This window comes from Scomber japonicus, chromosome 8 (assembly GCF_027409825.1).
Source record: "Scomber japonicus isolate fScoJap1 chromosome 8, fScoJap1.pri, whole genome shotgun sequence".
NCBI lineage: Eukaryota > Metazoa > Chordata > Actinopteri > Scombriformes > Scombridae > Scomber > Scomber japonicus.
In genome coordinates, this window is record NC_070585.1 from 10,162,359 (window position 1) to 10,183,672 (window position 21,314).

The window sequence follows — 21,314 nt, forward strand, 5'->3', positions numbered from 1 at the left end:
TAGTCAGTATCAAAATTGTCGATTCATAATGTTTAAATATCATATGTACATTCCAAGAGGATTTTATAGCTTTGCCTTTATTTTAATAATTATGGTTCCAGCCTTTCATTCCTAGAGGTCTCTGTATCTTGAAGGGAAATACAAGCGACACCTTGTCCAAGGCATTGGAGAAAGTTAAATAAATCCAACCCAGAGAGGGGAATAATGTCTGTGACTGCATGCAAAGTCTTACTTATGTGCAACCCAGGGTGGGGGACTGGAGGGTACAGAAGAGCCCTTGTTAGGCAGTTGTTTACTGTCATGAATAGATACGAGTTTGTGTTATAGTCATATGCTTATGTTTGAATAATCTACATTTGTTATTACATGTGTATGTAGAGGATGATGATTTGCTGCCATTAAATTAATCTCCAGTACTGAAAAATGAAAAACTGACCACACACACACACACACACACACACACACACACACACACACACACACACACACACACACACACACACACACACTCTGGTTCCATTAAATTGCTTGTTTAGCGTATGCTTTCAAGCTGTCAATTGTTTGACACAAGCGTGAAGAAAGAGACAGAGAATTGATGGAAATCATAATTGGCCACTCTTCACAGGTGTATGCATTTGTACTAATGTATTTGTGCATGTGTAGACTTGACCCAGGTTTAACTGCATACTTGCCTTATTACTTTTAAAGGAAAGAAAAATAGAAGCAGTTGAATTGAACCATATTGAGCCAGTCTTCATTCAATGCATGGAATACTTACTAAAAACATGCTGAGCAACAAATTGCTGCATTACATTTGCTTTGTTGGTATTGACTAGTGAATCCTGTCAATAGCAAGCGCTGAACATCTGTTATCGTGGTGAATCATTTGTGTGTGTGTGTGTGTGAGCCCACCTCTGTCGCCAGCGTGTGTGTTTTCAGGGTTGAGGGTGTCCAGCAGGTGGATGGAGGTGGTAGGTCTGGTTTTGCTGCGGTCCTCCTGTTGATGGTCGGCTGAGCTCAGGCCATTGTCATACAGCTGGCTCTCCCCGTGCCGCAGATGCCAGGTCAGACCTAACAGGTGGACCGCTACACACACACACGCAAGCACACACACACACACACACACACGCAAAAGCAGAAAGAAAAGATCATTATTCATGACATGCAGAGGGGTGTGTCTGACTCTTCTTTAATGCCTATCTTGGAGCTTTCACTCAGTTTATCTGCTTATTAGTGGCTGGTGAGGCAGTGGACAATTAACAAATATAACACACACACAACTAAACATACACACACTCACACACACACACACACACACACACACATACACATCCAAGCATTTGTGCGCATGCTTGCACACATGAACACAAAACGTGGCAGAGGTGGGCAATTAAGGCAGATCTTCAGAGCCTGAGCCCAGGGCTGGTATTAAAGCGCTAACACAGTCTTTTATGCATGACTAATGATGCTTTGAAAGCTGCTGCCGATTCACAATCCATATGGGCCTTTTAAACAACAAAGGGTATGGGAGGATACTGGATTCCCCCTCCCACTCATAAAACTGTTTACTAGGACAACAATCCGACATGATGTTAAATAAAAACAACTAACACCTGCCCATTAAGGAAATTAATGAGTGTCTTGCAAGGCCTGTCAATAAAATATTCAGTAAAACATTCACCTTCCTCTGACCAATCATTTGGTTCCCCATTCATGTGAGATTGTACTCCACTGCTTTAGTTTTTTCTACTTTAAAAGAATCCAAAAAGGTAATGTCCCTTTGCTGATAGGAAGAACAAAGCAAATGAAATAAATCATTGCCATTTTTTTCCCTCTCCTCTGACACATTTGAACATCAAACAAAAGCAAAGACTGAAATCACAAAGTTACTATGCGGTGGTGGCAGTCAGAGGACGGCTGCTGCATGCAGATCAAGGTAAGAAACTTCTAACGACTTCAAACATCTTCACTGTCTGTCTTCTGTCTGCTGATTGCCGACACCCAGAAAAAGCACTTGACACGCGCTTGCAAATGCTTGCACAAAATGGCTGCTTAGAAAAAAACAACTCCACAATTATGCGTCATGACCAACACGATCTCCCAAGCTCACACACGTGCATATATATATACCTGCTGTTTTCATGTATGCATGCATGCACACGCACGGACACACCCGCCGGCTCACCCGCACTGATGAGGAATACCTAATTAAAACTCCAGATAGTTCAAAGCCATTTGCAGTCACTTTCTGTTGCAGAGGCTCAGGAAAAAAGGAGACTATTTTCTTTGAAAAGTACAGCAAATCTATGATGAGCTCTGAGACTTGAAGTCAATTTGGTCCCATGTTTTACTTTGGCATCTATGGGGATAAGCAAATCATACATTTCAACATTTCAACTTCTGTCTAGGCCCAGCCACTGTTGGTTTAGCTATCTACTCATGCACAATATGAGCTCTTCAAAGCAGAACACTGACGATTACGAGGGCCATGAGGGAGACGTCATGCATCATTTAGTTCAGACTAATTGAACTGTCAGCCTGTGACGAGACCAGACATGGACATGCACAGATTCTTCACATCAGCGTGGGTACGAGTCACTCATTTTAATTTTTTTTTTCTTTTTCCTCACTGTAATTTTCATATTTTTTTTTAAAAAGATGCAGCGTGGGGGATTTTCTCATTAACACATAGCTGTGAAATTAGTTGTGATGACTCATTCTGATGTATGACAAAGTATGACAAACAGTAACTAAAATGATCTGGCTTGTACATTCAATTTCACAAGTTCAGTCCCCCCCCACCCCCCCTAACAAAATCCATGCTGGTGCGTGGTATTGTAAGAGCTCCTGAAAAAGTGGAGAAAAGAAAAACAAGCAGGTAGAGAAATGAACAGAAAGACATATTGATGATCATCAGAATCACATTTTATTTAACAATGATAGATTTAGAGACAATCCCACAGAGATATCCTTTAAGGTATGCCCATTATCAACTCTCTTCTATTAGGATTAAACATGAAAAATAGTGTTGCACCTACAAATGTAAGTTTGTATGCATCATCACTGTTTGTACTGCATTATATTACGCAGTAGAGTGGAACAACCTATCATAGTTTCATAAATTAGTCTGTAATAGTGTTCAGTGAGGGATGACAAGTTATTCTCAAACTGATACATTTAACATTCCTACCATTCAATCTCTCATGCGCCATTCTCTCCCCGCTTCCTCTCATCTGAATTGCTTTTCTTTCTCTCCTTGTTCTCCGGTGCCACCCTCACCCCCCCTCCCCACCCTCCCCACCCCCCACACCTCCGTTACCCAAGTGTTACCCACTCCACTAATGACTCTGCAGCGACAGTCCTCACCGGCTCTCCTATCTTCTCCTTTTCACCACTCCATCCCTCCTCAAAAGCCCCTCAGACCCTACTTCCCCTGCTCCTGCTCATCAGCCTCTCTCTCTCTCTCTCTCTATCTCTCTCTGTCTCTCTCACCCTCTTGTTTTATGGCTGTTGACCTTTAGCTCGAACACTTAGCATCTAGAGCACACACACACACAAAAAACACACTGAAGTGAGGAGGGATAAGGACCGGCGGACGTGATGAGGAGAGGATGATGGTGGAGTGTGCGAGTATGTGTGTGTTCTTTTACTTTTGAGTATCTAATTGAGGTCCCCTTCGAAGACCTTGCATTGATATTAAGACTACTGGGGACAATTTTGTTGTTCTTTAGTTGACTGAGTTAATTCTGGGTATTTAATGGAGAACTTACAGAGCCCCAAGCAAGGACAGAACTAAAGCTTTTAATTTGGGTCTATATTTTTTCGATACAGTTAAATTGGGAGTTATTTTGGATACCCACAACCAACAGTCTCATTTCATGCTATACAGACTGTAGCAGCTTCAAGGCCTGAAAGAGCATGACACTCCTCCTGAATATGAAGATTCATCATTGACCTCGAAAATATTTAGTCAAAATAATCCTAACTCAAGGTTGGGCTTTTTTTTGACAATAGAGTTTTTAACATACGAAGTTTGCTCAGTCTCAGCTCAGAGCTATGATATGGTTTTGTTAAACTGCAATAGAAAATATCTGGCTCAGGACATAAAAAAGTAATAACTTTTCAAGCAGGGGATTAACCTGCTAAGGGGTCTCTGGGGCAAACATTTGTTATGGGCCACTGTTGAGCCCCCTAGCACACATGTTCTTACTCATGTTCTCGCTTGCCTACAGTGTCAGAAACCAACCACTGTGTCCATGCTGGGACACAAATTAGAAATACCACAAATTTCTAATAACCGACTGATCACAAAGCAGCTGACACACATACACACACACACACACACACACACACACACACACACACACACACACACACACACACACAACCTGCAGCTTTTGGGGCTATTGCCTACTTTGCCCAGTTGATAATCCAATGCTGTAATCAGGGCTGCTAATGGCAAGTTAAAACTAAAGCTTATGCTTTGGTGCTAAGAGGATAATACATTTAGCAGTTTAAATCAATCTCTTTCAGATTCTGGGTTAATATTAGATAAAATCAACAACTACAGGGTGGCTTTCTGACTTTGCTGCAGGTTTGATTTTTGCCACTGATCAGCTTCTTTTTCCCCTGCACAAATGGCAACTGAGGCTCATGGGTATTGTAGTATTTAGAGCCATCTGCTCTACCAAACTGACAGGAAAAACATTATTTCTCTGAGGCATCGTTGAAATCATTCAAACTGACAGCGATAACACAAACATATACTAGCAAACTACTGTTAAAAAGATTCTTTGTTTTTCTGTTGGTTCTTTTTAGTTTATTGGGCTGCTGAGAGAATTGAAATGAAAGGGGAGAAAAAGGGTACAGACAACAATAATCCCCAGGTGAAAATGAACCAGGGAGACTGCAGTGATGATATTAGTCTTAACCCAGGTGGTCCTGTGTCAACCTCCTATCAGCAGCTCCTCCCACTTCCTGGATATGTTACTGTAATACATTTTTTAAACTGCTTGTGTGTGTGTGTGTGTGTGTGTGTGTGTGTGTGTGTATGTACACATGAATTACATACACACTCACACAGACACAGACTCAGACACAGTGTGCAGTTCTGCGAGCAGCATGTGCTCAGCATGAACCTTCACTCTCACTCCCTTTTTCCCTTGTCTGTCTATCCATCTCTCTCTCTCTCAGTGTCCCATCCCTCTCTTTCGTGCTCTTGTGAAAACGCATACAACACAACCGTCACATGTTGGAGAGATACTCCGAGTGAGTCCAGTCATTATAACGTGGCACAGTGGCGACAGAGAGCATAGAGCAGCAGCGCAGCGAGCTAACAGGCCGAGGCCCTTTGCACACATGAATCATTGATCAGTATGACAGTGAGATGACTGCCAGAGGTAATAGGACGGCACTGCTGTGAGGGGGTTCTGTACCATACCCTCGCTGTCGGCTACCCCGCCGAGATGTGCTTGGAGGATGTGGCAGGCTGTAGACAACGGCGCAGGGTGTGGGGAGAGACAGTTCAGTTGTAACAGAAAGAAGCGCTTGATGTGGCTTTCTCAGTTTTACTTAAACTACCAAGCAGAGAAATAAAAAAGACAAGAAAAAACCAAGCTATGGGATATTTCTGGATAAAGCTAGCGAGGCTGCTGAGATAAAAACCACTCTGTTGCTGCTGTTGTTGTACATAAACAGCTGGAATGCTGAGACGTATAGGTGGCCTGTGACCGTAATAAATTTTAACTGTGAGCAACTAAATTCTCTCCGCTATTATACCCATATAGTTTAAAAAGCAGCCTAGTTGAGCTAGTAGACACAGAGATAGTGCTAGCTTGCAGCTGCAGTTGTTGCTATTGTTGTTGTCAGGCATGTGTGCGCGTGTGTGTCTCCAGATTAGATAGAAATGATTCTAGCTCCAGTGATGATTAGATTTCACACTCGTGGTTTGAGACAGAGTAGGCGATAGAGAAAGAAAATTGTGTGTGTGAGCCTGTGTGTGTAATGTGCGTGTAAGTGTGCATGCATTCCTATTTAATGTCTGTGTTACACTACGTGCAGCTATCTGGTGTTAGTAACAGTCCCGGGCTAGGCTGCAGGACACAATGGGTGAGATTGACTGTTAATATACTGTCTTATCGATAACCATTACAGCCAAGGTAGCACTGCAGTCAGTTAAAAATGATTTATCAATACTCTCACACAAGCTGAAACACACCCGGGCCCTGATTGCCAAGTTCTTCTTGCTCATACACATAGCTAACCGCCAACTATATTCCGCCTGACAACCCAAGACTACGGCTGGCTTTGCCCAGCAGCAAACACTTGCAAGAGCATCAGTCATTCGATTTACTGTGTAGTTTAGCATGTACAGTAAAAGCAATTGCTCATCCAAGTTCTGCATGGCTGTGTCAGCCTCTAGCTAAGCCACAACTTCTGAGGGATGGGAGAAAGAAAGAAAGAAAGACAGTGGGAGATAAAAGACGCTGAGAGAGAGACAGGGAAGAGAGGGGAGTAAGAAAGAAGGAGAGAGACAAATGGGGAAAACTAGTGTGAAGGAGAGTGAAGGAGAGGGACTTCAGACCCAATAAAACAAATTTGTGTCTAAGTCAACGTTAGAGTAGAAACTGAAAGCCTGGGGGTCTGCTTGCCCTCCTGTCTTTTTGCCTGTCGGCCTGCGCTCCACTCTGACAGACAAGAGTTGCTAAAGTGTTTTTCTTACTCTCCTCCACAAACCTCTTGAAAAGCTGTTAATGCCATGCCATGAGTGTTTAAGTGTGTATGTTTACGTGCATGAGTGTGTGTGTGAGACTGCTGACATTTGCTTGTGTGTGTGTGTGTGTGTGTGTGTGTGTGTGTGTGTGTGAGCAGCAGCAGCAGCAGCAGCAGGGCTTCATGCGGCAATCTCTAGACTGGTACGGGACTGGCATCTGTGTGACCTTGCTAATCTAGAATGGAAAGTCCTGTTTGGATAAGATAAAAAGGGGGGGTGAAATGACAGAAAGAGGGATAAAGGAAGAGTGGAGGTGGTGACACACTTCTCCCGTCTTGGATGATGAGATTTTCACTATATCCTGCTGTTTATTTGCCAGTAAACTCGTTGTCGCTGTCATCTAGTTAGTCACGGTGGAAAGTACACCAAGTCCAACAGATCACAGCTTTCTGCTTCATGTGTTTCTCTGTTGTTCTTTCATTTCTAATCACGCCCCCTCGCTTTTTCTGTCAGAGTCCCACACACTCCATGTCTGTATCCCACTCGCTGTCGCACTGATCTGGCCACTTTTTTGAAAAGCTGAGTCATATTACAGACAGACAGAATTGTGTTAAATGAGAAGGGGACTGGCGCCATGTTGAAGTACCCTCCAGCAGCCACCATCTACCACCGCTGAGAGCTAAAACACTGCAGACACACAGCGACTCACACTCACATACAGCTCAATCTCTGTGTATGTTGGTGCGTGGGTGTCTGCATTTGTGTGTGTGTGTGTGTGTGTGTGTGTGTGTGAAAGGACAGGAAAGAAAAGAGAGTAGATGAATGTGCGCTGCTGTGCACGCCCGCATGCATGTGTGTGAGCATGTACTTGCGAGGTGAACTATTGAAGCTATTGAGGCTATTTTATTACAGCCTCTCTGACCTTCTGGAGACATTTTACCAAAGGGCTCTCTCGCCATTCAGAGCTTTCTGACCACAGACTGTCTAGCCATTTAAAGCAATTTTACCAAAGGCTCCTCTAGCTGTTAGGGCAGTTTTAGCAAAGGCCAGCAGGTTTCTTAGAGCTGCATCAGACGACCAAAATAGAGGACTGAAAACAAAGAGAAACTGGACCGATCAATACAGACCCCAATGAGGCATGAAGCAGCTGGCTGAAAGAAGCTGGGAGTGAGGAGCACACGCACACACACACACACACGCACACGCACACACACACACACACGCACACACACACACACACACACGCACACACAGTCTCATACAAGATACAAAGTCATGAACACAGGCTTACAGGCTTGGACTAAGTCGCATTAGTAAGCTCATTGTTTGTGTTTTTGACTTTTCCTCAAAAAAAATATCAAGATTTTTAAAAGACGAGGATCAGTTTAAACCAATTTTCACTTTATATTTCTGTTTCCATGCAACCAAAGTGTGCTGCTTTTTTTCTGCTGTAAGAGCCCTAATTAAAGGAAAAAATGGGGGGGATGGGGGGGGGGGGAAAATGAACTGCTCATTATTATACTCTTGTTTGTTTTGAAGAAACAATACAATGGTTAAAATAGTGTTTGTGATGCAAATGGTTTGATTTTCTTTTAAAAAAATAAGTAGAAGCTGATACAATTTGGCCTAAATACACACATAGCACACATATATATATATATACAGATTAAAAACATTTGCCAAAACAAAGAAAATAAAGTGCAATACATAGAGCCAAACACGGCATCGCTGTGCTGCGATTGAGTCATTGTGTGTGACAGAGTTTTTTGTGTCCAACTGAAATGCGCTGAGCCAGAACGCTCCTAATAAAAAGAGTTCTAGTTTCCAGACCTTGCTTGAAACAAGTTATAGCAGCCAATCCTACCCACTCAGCATTACTGAGTAAATAGGTTTCCACTTGCCTTCAGAGCTGCACACTGAAAAGGATCTCCGTTGATCCCAGACAAACAGGTGACCACCTGTTCAAAAACTTTCCTTTGGGAGAAAGGAGCATTTCATTAGGACCAGGCCGACTCAGCACCACAACAGCTTCATCCCGACAGCCATCACTAGAATCGGCTGACCCTGTGGCTCCACCTCTGCACACAATCTCTGGCCTCCTGCCCACCACCTGCTATCAGAACAGACTGCAGTCCCCACTATGACTGCTCACTCCACTGAGGTTACTATTCAGTGTTGCCACAGTCTAATGAATGCACTGCATCCATTACAGACATCCCACTCATTATTAAGTAGTGTTGTTTCCATCATTTTACATTTGCACTTGTTCTCTGCACCTCCTAGCTGTTGATAACCACACCAAATGTTCAACACTTTTTAAAGCATTTTTATCCCACTCAGTGCAGCCATCTCAAGGTACAGTATGCTGTGCAATAGTCTGCAGATTGTGCTGTCTGATTACATATTGGGTGCACTTCAGACTGAATAAAAGTAGCAGATCTTCAGCAGAGTGAATCAGCACTTTTGAACAATTCCAATTTAGACTTGGACTATCTTTTATTTTTGGACATGTCTTTGCTTCTGTATGGGTTTGATCTCCCTGCATCAGACAGAGACTGAATCAGATAATGAAAAATGTGTTTATGTGTTTATCCTTATACAGGAGTGAGGTCACTTTGAAAATGACAGCTATACTCGCACCAAGTCATTCATAAGATGCAATGTCACATATCACAACGCAGTCAATCCTGATTGGCTGTCAGTAAGAGAGGATTTAGACTTGGCTTTGATGAGAGTAGATAGTACAAAGAAAGCTCACTGGGACCATCAGTTTTCATGTTTTACGGGTTTCTCTATTGAAATTTCTGTGTTTGCCGTGTTTGCTAATAAACTGCTGTGAGAGTCAGGAGCACTGGTGTTTAAGAGGGACAGCGCTGGTCATCTGTGGAGCGTGTGAGGAGCAGTGTAAGATCACCACAGCCAATCAATGACTACTAATCAGCTGCTTTTGACAATGACCCTGACTCTTTGGTCTCTTTTTATAACACTGTCTACAAGAAGAAAGAAATAAATGTGATGCATAGCTTTGGTACTTGTTTCAGTCGGTCCCTTGTAACTGAAACATTTCAAGTACAATAGCTGCTGAATGATTCTGTCTGAGTGATTTGGATTCTATAATGAGCCAATGTTGTAAATCTTTGAAAATAATCCAGAGTATGTCTCAGATACCACTTCTAAAGGTATAATCTCTTAAACCTTTAAGAGTTACTTGCTTTTAACTTTCACCTTTGTAACATCTCCATCAGACTTCATCAGATTATGTGGAAACTGCTTTTTTTCCCCTCATATTATGAACTTGTGAACACACCATCTGATAACAGGGTTTCCAGGCATGCAGTTGGGAGTTGCCACTGGGAATTGACTACCCATGGGGCGTAAGCATCAGGGATTTTTGGATATTTTTTTGTATTTTAAGATGTTTTCTACACATGTCAAAAAATGTGTTATACAAGGAGCATAGCGCCTTTAAAGAATAGCTCAGTGTGTAGCGACTATGTGGCCTAGAGAGAAAGAGCATGTGTGACAGTGAGGCTGCAGCTACCCGAGCAACCCGCCTACCATCCGGGGAGCAGGCTGAGCTTGCAGAAAGCAGGAGAGTCTCTGCCGAAAACAAGCACCGAGACCCAGGGAGACATGACAGCAGCTGCTCGTGAACAGCTATGTGTGTTTACAGCAGAGAGCAGGAGGGAGGACAGACATCTCACTCTGCTACTTTGTTACTCCGCCGCCCCCTCTTCTCCCCTTTTTCTGCCGGAAACCCTGGATAACATTATCACTTTTTTGTAAACATCTATGTTTACACTGCTATAAATTTACCCTACATCTGCCTGAAACTCAACACTCCTCCGCTCTCCTTTTCAGTGTTTACAACTTTACAATTTTATCACTAGATTTTGGCAACTTTTCAAATGCCTTTAGCACTTTTATTTCAAAAAGAAATCTTTGCAACCAATCTAGCAACTTTTGAGCAGGCATCAGCTACTTTCTTCAGGTACTTTCATCAGCTACAGTTCACATAACAGCTGCTGGTTATGTAAGCCGAAAGCCAAATGGAGTCAACCAACCAGCAATATGTTTGAAACATAAACGAGCTATATACTGAACCAGTGTGATGAACCACCATTGACTGATCACCTTTGTTTCCATCCTCCCGCCTACACACAAAACTTGAAGTGTTTTCTTAGCTGTTAACAAGTAACTCAAAGCTATTTGTTCATTCTATTTATTTCCTATTTCTGATTCTAAGCTTCTTTTGTTTGATCTAAATAATTGACTAAGTATCCCAAAAATAAAAATGTCCTAACAGATATGACGGCGCTCAGGACTCATCCCGAGTATCGCCACATTACTCCAATTGATTTACTGTCAGACATGGAATCGGTGAGCACTAGCTTGGCAGTCCCACACAGAACATTAATTACCATAAATCCTGACCGATCCTTTTGCCATGTTGAGAGATTGAAATAATGAAAGAAGTTACTGCTGTTGTGCCATCCATGCGTAAAATCATACAAAGCTTCTCTCTCAAATTAGACACCGTAGAAGCAAACCACGTATCATTCATGCTGCTGCACAATGTCGACAGGTGTTTAATCAACTGCACAGAAAAGATCCGACAAGTTGTTGTGGTAAACTCACTAATCAAACAGAGCAGTATTGATGTTTCTGCAAACCTCTGGGTCATCGGATTATGCTCAGTGACATGTGGATATTATTGCTAAGACTCTTCGTAAATCACATTGTAAATTGTATTCTGATGCTTGTTATTCTGCACTACATGAAAAAACTATTTGCAAATTGAAAGAGGCCAATCTTGCCTAAAAAAGGCTTCTAGTACCAGTGCTGGATCAATCAGACCTGGCAGCTATATCCACAAATTGATGTGCATATGTAACCAAAAGTCTATCTTGCACTTTTGAAAAGAGATTTACTTTACTTTGGTAAATTGGCATAGAGAACAGAAATAACAGTGCTGATTGGGAGTGTTCAACTGTTATTGAAATTAAAAAATGCAATATTCACTATTTTTGTCACGCAATTATTTTTTATGGCTCATTAAGAACTCTCACACCTGTCTTCATCTTTTTAGTCTTGTTTTTTTATTTATTATACATCACTGTCAGCAGCCAGTAGATGCAGTTTATTCGTGGTATGTTTGGCTCAAATTAGCACAGCAATAGTCACAGCAGGCTGTAACAAACATGGCAACGCAGCCAGAATGTGATAACAGATGCAGCAGCTGAAAGACTGACAACTGTTTTCCATTGTGTTACGTCCATACCAACTGTAGTCACACATTTCGACTCAAAGATTAGATGTAACACCAGCAGGTTGCGTATTTGTTATTACTTGTGAAGCTTTGTAGCAACCTTTAGCTTTATGTCAGTAGTTACTTTTGCTCTCAGCATATTGTGGTTGGCTGTGTATAAAGACAGAATTAGGCTAAAAGGAGGACTAGAAAAAGAACAAGACTAAAAAACCTCAAAAAAAAAAAAGCTAAAAAACCTATGGATACAGGAAATGGTGACATGTGATGACCAAGCCCCCAGGAAGTGTGCTGAAAACTTTTGTTTGGATAAACTGGCCGCATACCAGAAATCTAAATGGTTACTTTCTCGCCTAAGAAAAAATTGAAACTTAGTAAAGTGACTTATTAACAGTCCTACAGTGAGATTGACAACAGCTTTTGGCCTGGCTCAGAATCTTAGCCATTGCTGTTTGCTGCCAGTTTGTGCAAAATGCCTTCTGGGATACTTGGCTGTCTTTGGCGGACCAATGGTGTGACTTCATCAGTCAGTCAGTCAGTCAGGGACAGACATGTCAGCAGGGCTGGCCCTGCTGTTGCGGTCGAGCCAAAAGCTCAAGGGATCCTGCCTAATTATAATGCTCAGGTCTCCACAGACTGTTATAATGTAAACTTATGTAGAACCAAACATTGATTAACACTCAACTATCATGCATGTGAATGTCTTCCAGGCCTAATATATGGGAGGCATAATTTGTGCCTCAGTCCCCAGCTGTCATTTTTAAACTAGTCAGGGTGGTCAACAACACAGAACAGAACAGGCACTTAATTCATGATAAGCTGTAATCAGCTTGGCGCTTTGAGACAGACAAGTCCTGCTAGGACGTCTAGAGGAGAAACTCACATCAAGAGGGAGCAACTTATTAAAAGAACTGTTATTCAAAAGTAACCACCAAGCACATAATTTGATTTGGTAAGTAGGGCTGCAACTAATGATTATTTTCAAAAACCAATTAATCTGTAGAATTTTGTTTTATTTAATTGTGGAAAATCCCCCAAAAGATTTTCAGTTCAGTGAGAAGAACTGCTTAACATTTCAGTCTATCCAACCTTCATCTGATGTATACTGTCAAATCATCAAAATCACATGTAAAAACCTGAAAGCTGAATATTTTTGACAGCTTATTTATTTAATTAGCTTGAAAAATGACTCACCAGGCTAATTGATCAAAATTGTTGACAATTATTTGACAAATTAGGCTAGTTTCATGAACATTAGAGCTGAAACAAATAGTCAAGTAATCAATTAATTAGAGAACAGAAAATAAATGTAACTATTTTGATAATCTATTAATCATTTAAATAAATTTTCAAGGAAAATGGCAAACGTGTGGTGTTTCCAGCCTTCAAAATGTGTGGAACATTTGAGTTTACATGATTTCAAACTGAATCAATTTATTTAGGTTTTGGACTGCTGAGCAGACAAAATGAAACATTTGATGATGTCATCTTGAGCTCTGGTCTACTGTGGTGGGCAATATTTGCTAGTTTATTAACTATATAATTCATAATTAATCTAGAATACTCTGTAGATGTATCGATAATGACAACAATCATTAGTTGTAGCTCTATTAAACAGACAGACACACTGAGTTTGACCCCTGTGAATATTGGATAATTTTTAAGGTAGATGCTTTGAATTGCCATCAAACTGTGAAAGTAGATTTACTGAAAGAAAAAGCGTGAAAATAATGAACTTAAAGCTGTTAATGAGTCATTTGGCTCTTTATGAAACCACCAAGCCCCCTGAAGCACCACATATTGCACAACAGAACCATAAAGAAAATCTCAGCTTAAACAGTGTGTGTGTGTGTGTGTGTGTGTGTGTGTGTGTGTGTGTGTATGTGTGTGTGTATGTGTGTCTGAAATGTTATTTGGAGGTGATTATTTGATTGCAAGGAGCTGCTGACTTGTTCATTTCACTTACGTCAGAAGCTTCTCCCTGTTGCCATAGAGATGATTATCTTTCATAAATGACACGTCCCGCCCTCTCCTCATATTTGAGTCAACAACTGAAAATTGTAAGTGTTTAAAACAGCAAGGCATTCATTAAATACTTCAATTAGCCTCCCTTTTTTTTGACAGTGTGGTAGTGCAATGGTAGGTGGGTTTTTATGGAGGCAGAACTTAAATGAGGCTTAAAATAGAAAACCAGTTACTGGTAGTGTTGTCAGCTGCAATATTCTTCAAGATTACAGATGCAATCTTAATCTGTCCTCTATCTCTCCTTAAATGCCCCGTTCGCTATCATAATGCCTGCTCCTCATATCTGATGGCCGTGTTGTGCCTAATAACAAGCTACGACTGCAGGAAGGAGGGGTACGTTGGGAGATAAACAAATTAACAAAGCTATTCACAGCCCCTGCAACACCAGGGGGTATGGGAGGAGAGGAAAGAGGGCAGTAAAGAAAGAGCGGAGGACTGCCTTAGCTAATCACAACAGGGGGCATACGCTGCAATCACTTAGGCACCAGCTTTATCTCTGCAATCATGCATCGTCCTATTGTTGTGCTAATTGGAAACGTTAATTCGAGACATAATATTATTGCCTCATTATTTGCTGGGTTACTTTTCCCCAATTTAATAAACAACTCACATAACTTGCATAAAGAGCTTTATGGTCTGTCAGTAATTAGAGGGGTTGGTATTAAAAACTGGTTCCAAACTATGAAAACCATACTACACAAATGGTCAATGTCAGATCTGTTTATTGAATTGTTAACGTTAAATTACCCCAAAAACCTGCCGCTAGGACCTGGCTGTTAGGCCACACCAGTCCCTCTGCGCCTCCCTCCCCATAGCAAGTTGTAGCTGGGTTAGACGCCGAGCCACGGATGGCTGCGGCAAACAAAGCAAAGTTTGGCTGAGCGTCATGAGAAAAGATGAAGATTCAGCCAAATGTAACAGCTGCGTTAAGATGATTTTCACCAAAGGGGGTGGGGGGGTTGGGTGAGGGGAGGGGGGGTGGGGGGCATCTCTTGCATTTCTGAAATGCTCGGCTCCAGCTTGGCACGAGCGTAAAGGAATATGTCATATCTTTTTTTTTTGAAATGTTGAAAATGTCTTGATTCAGTCAGCAGCATCTGTAGCACCACACTGACAGACAATACACACTATATCCACCTCTACTGCTGGAGGAAGAAAGATACAGAGCAAGTTGTGGCTGTTGTTGTGAACAGAAATGACTGCAGATAACAAGTACTTTTATTAGCTGTTACTCGGCTGATCTCACTGATTAATTATTTGGTCTGTAAAATGTCAGAAAAAAAAACTGTTTTTTATATCCAAGAGAATCCCATAATTTGTTTTTGTCAGCTTAGTATCACATCAGACAAAGAAAAGCGAATCCTCATAATTCAGAAGCTTTTTTCTGGAAAATTGACTTTGATGATTAACCCTCATCCTACCAACATTACAAGGACTACCAACTGGGGTCCCTGGGGACACCCAAGAAAAAAACTGAATAAATAAACAGCAATAAACAAAGAATGAATAAACAACCATCACAGCAAAATGTTAACTTATTTCATCTCAAAACATTATTAATTATGTAAATAATATCAACTGAAAAAACAAACAGATGATCATTATTATTATAGAAAAGTTACAGTTAATTAGCATATTGTGTGAAATGAATATATATACTGTCCTTTAATGCAAATTTTAGCTTTTATCCCAAATACAATCTTTCCACAAAGCCTTCAAAATGACTGGCAGAGTGCCTCTACCCCCACTGGTAGTGTGTGTGCTTTAAATAAGAACCCATGGCAAACATGAACTCAGTAAATAGTTCCACTGGGAGTCTCACAGGAGCTCAATACATTGTTATTTTTAAAAACAAATCAGAAGAATTTGATTGACAAAGTCTTAAAAAACTGGAATGACAGAACAAAGCATCTGTGTGATATGAGAAAGAGTTATTCCTCCGGGGTCTGCGGGTACCCCGGTCTGGAGGATTAATGTAGGATTATTATTATTAATCGACTATTTTAATAGTTTGTGGATTCATTGATAGATTGTTTCAGCTCTACATACGTGTGCTGAGTCTCGTGGAGTTTATACATTAATCAAAAAAGAAAAGGAAACGCTGTGATGTGATTGTGTGGATGAAAAGCTCATAGATGGTGCAGAGTGAGTCATCTTTATATAATACTGAAGCACAGATTCAGTGTGAAAGTAATAATGAATATTTACAATATAAGAATACAATAGAATAGCTACCGGGTAGCAGGGGCTGATTTTATTTGGAATAAAAGATCGTTCATTATCATGTTTTAAATAATGAATATTATTTCTTGTGAATCTTATCAGCATATTTATGCTAATAAGTATTCATCAACCTGATTTAATGAGAGTCAAAATCAATAAATACAGCAAAAGTCAGCACGGCCATTGTTTGATGAGGATGAGAAATTGCCGTGCAGCCAGGGGAGATTTTTTCCCCCCTTTCCTGTCAGTGGCTGTTAATTAATTAATTAATTCAAATGACTGAATCATTATGTAATGAGAGAGCCTAATCATCTGGTGGCCTCTGTCTCAACCTCTCCCTTTAGACAAAGACATTAAGTCCATGACCACTTTAATCTTACATTTGAATATCTTTGATTTACAGGCGAACATATCATCTGATGCTAACGTCCCATACATCTTACTGCAGTTGCCATGGTGATGTCAACATAGAGATCAATCATCGCCAAGCAGGAGTGGAGCATGACACCAATTAAAAGGTGATGTCGTCTCCAAGTCATCACTCACACTCCTCACTAATGCACTAATTACCGGGGCCGGGACATTAATGGAATAGCATGGTTCAGCCTGGGGATTAATCTGCATGGATTCGCTTTTGTGTGCGTGTGTGTGTGTGTGTGTGTGTGTGTGTGTGTGTGTGTGTGTGTGTGTGATGTCTGTCTGTGATGTGTGTGGTTGTGTGTGGTTGAGTGTGTGTGATTAATGCGAACCCCCGCCTGCTCCGGCGTGACCTTGAGCACCACCATGGGAGGGAAATGAACTAGCTGGGTGGAGGGTTGGGAGATCTGCAGTTGGGGGAGGCGAAGGGGAGAGGATGTGCCGAGGTGGAGGGGCCGGGCCAAGGTTGAGGAGGGAGCAGGGAACAGGCGCAATCGGAGGGGATCGATGAATAAATTTGGTATTTGACTTTGACACACTCCACAGATGATCTTCCAGACTGCAGAGGGACTCTAGAAACTTTCTCGCAGTTTTAAGTTCCAAATTATCTCCAGAAAGTTCAAATTAATCATAACAGCCGAGTTTATTCACATACACCAGAGACTACAGTCAATATTTTAATTACTAGCTTAGTTTATTAGCAAAATAATTAACAAAATTAAAGAGCTGTTAATAATTTGTTAATAAAGCGTGATTAAAAGGAGATAAGCAGCAAGAGGTTTAAATAGTAACATCTGACCTTAAAGCAGCTTGAAAAAAACAATTCAATTCAATTAACCAGTAAAAATAAAAACAATTTTAAAAGTACAGACAATAAGGTGGTGAGCTAAGGCACAGGGTAACTAATTCATATCATAAAAACATGGCCAAAAAAGGTGGAAAAGTAATAAATTGTGTGTGTGTGTCACTGTGTGTGTGTGTGCGAGAAAGAGTGAGCACTGACTCTATGTGTGTGTATTCATCACAGAATAATTACCAGGTTTGTGCGCTTTGGTCCAGGACAGCTAATTTCCAATTTAGAATATCCTACAGAGGGTCACATTTGGAATAACATTACCTGCTGTTTTCAAAACCAACTCTTTCAAATAAGAGTGTGAAATTTTCAGCGGCCCAACTTTGATCCCTATCGATCCCCTCATCTGTTATTTCCCCCCGTATTTTATTTTTACCTTTTGATGCCTGCAGTATTCTGTATGTTTTAAAATCCCTGTTAGAGTTTGTTTCTGTATTTTTTTCTATTGATTCTGTTTTGAACTAATTAGGCAGTCTCTTGACAAGTCGCCCAATTTCCTGGCTCCTCTCGCCATCCGTTTTGAAAGAAATTAAATAAAATCTGATCTTTTTGTGTGGCTCCACAGGACAAACTAGAGGACTCTGTGGTTGGTGTGTACTGATAACTCACCGATGACGTATGTTAGCAGCAGGGCCAGGGTGAGAGTGAGGAGTGATGCAGACAGGGCTGTACACTTCCAGTTACAGCAGCGGTGAGGCTTGTTGAAGGTAAACAGTGGTCTGGTCACACTGCTGCGAGGCAGGGGCCTGGGTGGAGGCGAGTACACTGTCCCAGATGTCAGGGGGTAACCCTGCCCGGCCCCTGACAGAAGAGCTGAAGAACCAGAGCCCTGCTTGAAGAGGAAATGTCTGTGGGAGAAAAACAAAGAACACATTTTCATTAAAATCAGCAATTGACTGTTTGTCGTGGTTTCGACTGTAGAAAAATGAATGTACTGTATGTTCTCATAAAGTGGCTCCTTGCTGTTGAGTAGATTAAGAATGACAGTGAACTTCAGTCGGCTCTCACACGCAGCGACTGATAACTAAAGACCTTCTTACTAAATGTCATTTAGTTTATTGCTATTAAACTGAATCTCTTTTCCTATGCCAATTATTATTCTGTCCTAGTTCTGTAAATATTTTGATGTAACATGATCTAAAATACTTTTGTGTTATGATTTCTGTTATACATTTTTCATTATTGTAAATATAGTTTGAATTTACCTATAATTAAACTGATAAAATGATAGATCAGAGGTGACGGGATCATATATACAGTATATACAGTATAAGGTTCTAGGTGTTGATTGTGCTTCTTTTTTTTGTTAGACCCATCTGAAAACATTGCTTGCACAGCACATAAGCTGTTATATGTTAATGGTGGCAGATTTACCTCTCAAACTTGCTGAAACAGTGGCTCTTTGATTTCAGACAGAGGTAGATAATAACAGGAAGAGTGCTGCAAACTAAAAAAACTGTCAGTCTAATAATAAAGTTTTTCTTTATAAAAGTGTTTATAGAGTTTTGACTACTTCATACTTTTTAAGTAGTTGAGTGGGTTACTCCACAGTAGATGACTACTTGATGATTGCTAACAATGCTTTTCTTTTACTTAGGTTCTGTAAAGGCTAGAGAAAAAGACTCTCCACATTTTTTAAATGGTGAGTATAGCTCTTACTACAGCTGTGAACACAACTGTGGAGAAACACCTGACACCTCCTACCTTTACCTGTGCTTGATGGCTACCTCGCTGAACTGCTGCAGCTTGCACACACAGACAGCATTGTTACTGCGGCACTGCCTTGTGATGTGGCTGGTTTGATGTCAATATGACTATCAACAGATCATTTTCACTGTCTATTTTTGCTGAGAACATCGTGCCTCACAGACAAAAAAAAAGGTGACAAGCTTAAATTCTAGATGACGCGCTGCACCTGAGCCGCTCTGCTTCCTCCGGCTGTGTGGATGCATATGGCCACCGAAATGAAAAGCAAGATGTTCCGCTGCGCACAGGTGCTGTTCAGGTAGGCGTTGTGGCCCGAGCGTTCAGCTCCACAGGCCTGCCGTGTCTAGTTACAGTTGCTAAGTGATGACTGGACAATCACAGTTTGTGGGAGGGTTTTCGGGAACAGTCAATTAATTTCTGTCCTATCTTCTGGGCTTGGAAGCCGTTCTGCATTGTGTGTCCCACAAAACTACCTGCCACCTTTGGGACCACTGTTTGTGTCTTCCTAAATTAAATTGTGGTGAAAAAAAAGAAAGAAAGAAAAAAAAAGGGCAGAGTTATTGTACAGGCCTATCTAGGACAGGGTTCAGTGCTTCACCAATTAGTTTAGCGCAGCACAGACATCATCTTTTCTCAGGTATCGAATATCTTATTCTGATTCTATTTATGCAAATCTGTACTCAGTGGAATTCATTCTCACTGTGAAGCAGACCTGACTCAAACTCATTTAAAGGCCCCCCAAGGTGGGAGATTTAAGAACAGACCCTTCTCCTGCTATTTTTTAAATGACGCACACAAGCTGGCTGAGGATTCAGATATCACACTCACAGGACAGACTGTTCTTCACCACAGCCAAGATCCAGCCCCCCTAAACCTCACCTGTCGAAATAGCTCGCAGAACTGTCGAGAAGTGCCGTGTGTAATTCAGTTAAACCACTAATATCCCACACGTTTGGCCGCATTTGTGTGCTTTTAATCTAAGTGGTCTCTTAAATTAGCGAGTAATTCATCATCAAAGATTAATTTGGGAAAGCTGAAATCATTGCAGAGTCTGAGAAACTCCCTAAGCACTGAAAAAAACCACTTGCATTTTATATGATGTTCTGTTCTCTAAATTATGGGAAGGTGAGCAATGTGTATGTGACAAATACAAAGTACAGAAATGATTCACATGTTAGTGCACTAGAACTAGTCAAACAATAGAAAACAGTCTGCCCACAAACTGCACATGATGCCCACAGCACACTATACACCACTCTGCATGAGCCACAGAATATATAACTGAGCCCTTATTCAGTCCAGGCCCTTGATCAGAGAAGAAGCCCATATTTGACAAAATGCCTCTCTGGTGCAACATTATGAGCAGCTACAGTAATGCTGAGCTGTACTGATATGAAAGAGAATGAAAAAGCCCTGGCAGCTAAGGATCAATGACTTACCTATTCCTTTTTTTTTGACTCATCAAAGTGACTACTTAAGTTATATGGCTGTATTAGTAAAACGAAGATGAGGTTCATTTTCATTATAAAAAAGAGTGTGTTAGATGGCAGATGATGATAGGAAACTAAGCTGAAGGGCAATTAATCTAGGTAGCATTTCATCTATATTGTGTTTGGATAATGGAGGGTGAGGGTTGGAGGGTGTCGGATGAGGAAGCAGAAATATGGGGGCTAGGAAATTATGCAGTTTGGAAAAGTGGATCTGGGCAGGCAATTATAAGTAGTTCCAGCGGTGTCTTGTTCTGGCCAGATTGACTTCCATCAAAAAAAAAAAAGAACTGCTGGAGTGTGGAAACAAAGGATAGCTATACTCGCAGAAGACACCAGAGGCAGCAAACAGGTATGACTCATTGGGTTTCTTTTGTCTGTGCTGTGTATGTGTATGTGTGTGTGTAGGTGTGTGTGTGTGTGTGTGTGTGCTTTTCATAACAAAAAAATATCCTGGAGCTCCTGGAATTCACCGACAAGCAATGATTACCCCGGGTTACTGTGTGCTCTCCGGGGGTTAATACCGGCTGCGAGTGTGATATGTCGGGGCAGGCGTGCAGCTTGCCAGAGTGTTATTCCGTCCGTGCAGCGGAGGGTGTGAGGTCACGGACTGCTGGTAAAGAC

At 41.2% G+C, this 21,314-nt stretch overlaps 1 protein-coding gene across 1 annotated transcript in view; it reads right to left on the reverse strand.

Moving 5' to 3' along the window:
- tenm1 (teneurin transmembrane protein 1) overlaps positions 1-21,314 on the reverse strand; it is a 148,058-nt gene that overhangs the window by 82,790 nt on the left and 43,954 nt on the right. Inside the window, exons 4-5 of the mRNA XM_053323537.1 lie at positions 18,106-18,344; positions 913-1,086 (exon numbers count right to left, since the gene is read on the reverse strand). Of these exons, the coding sequence (XP_053179512.1) occupies positions 913-1,086; positions 18,106-18,344 (413 nt within the window). The remainder of the gene's footprint in view (positions 1-912; positions 1,087-18,105; positions 18,345-21,314) is intronic.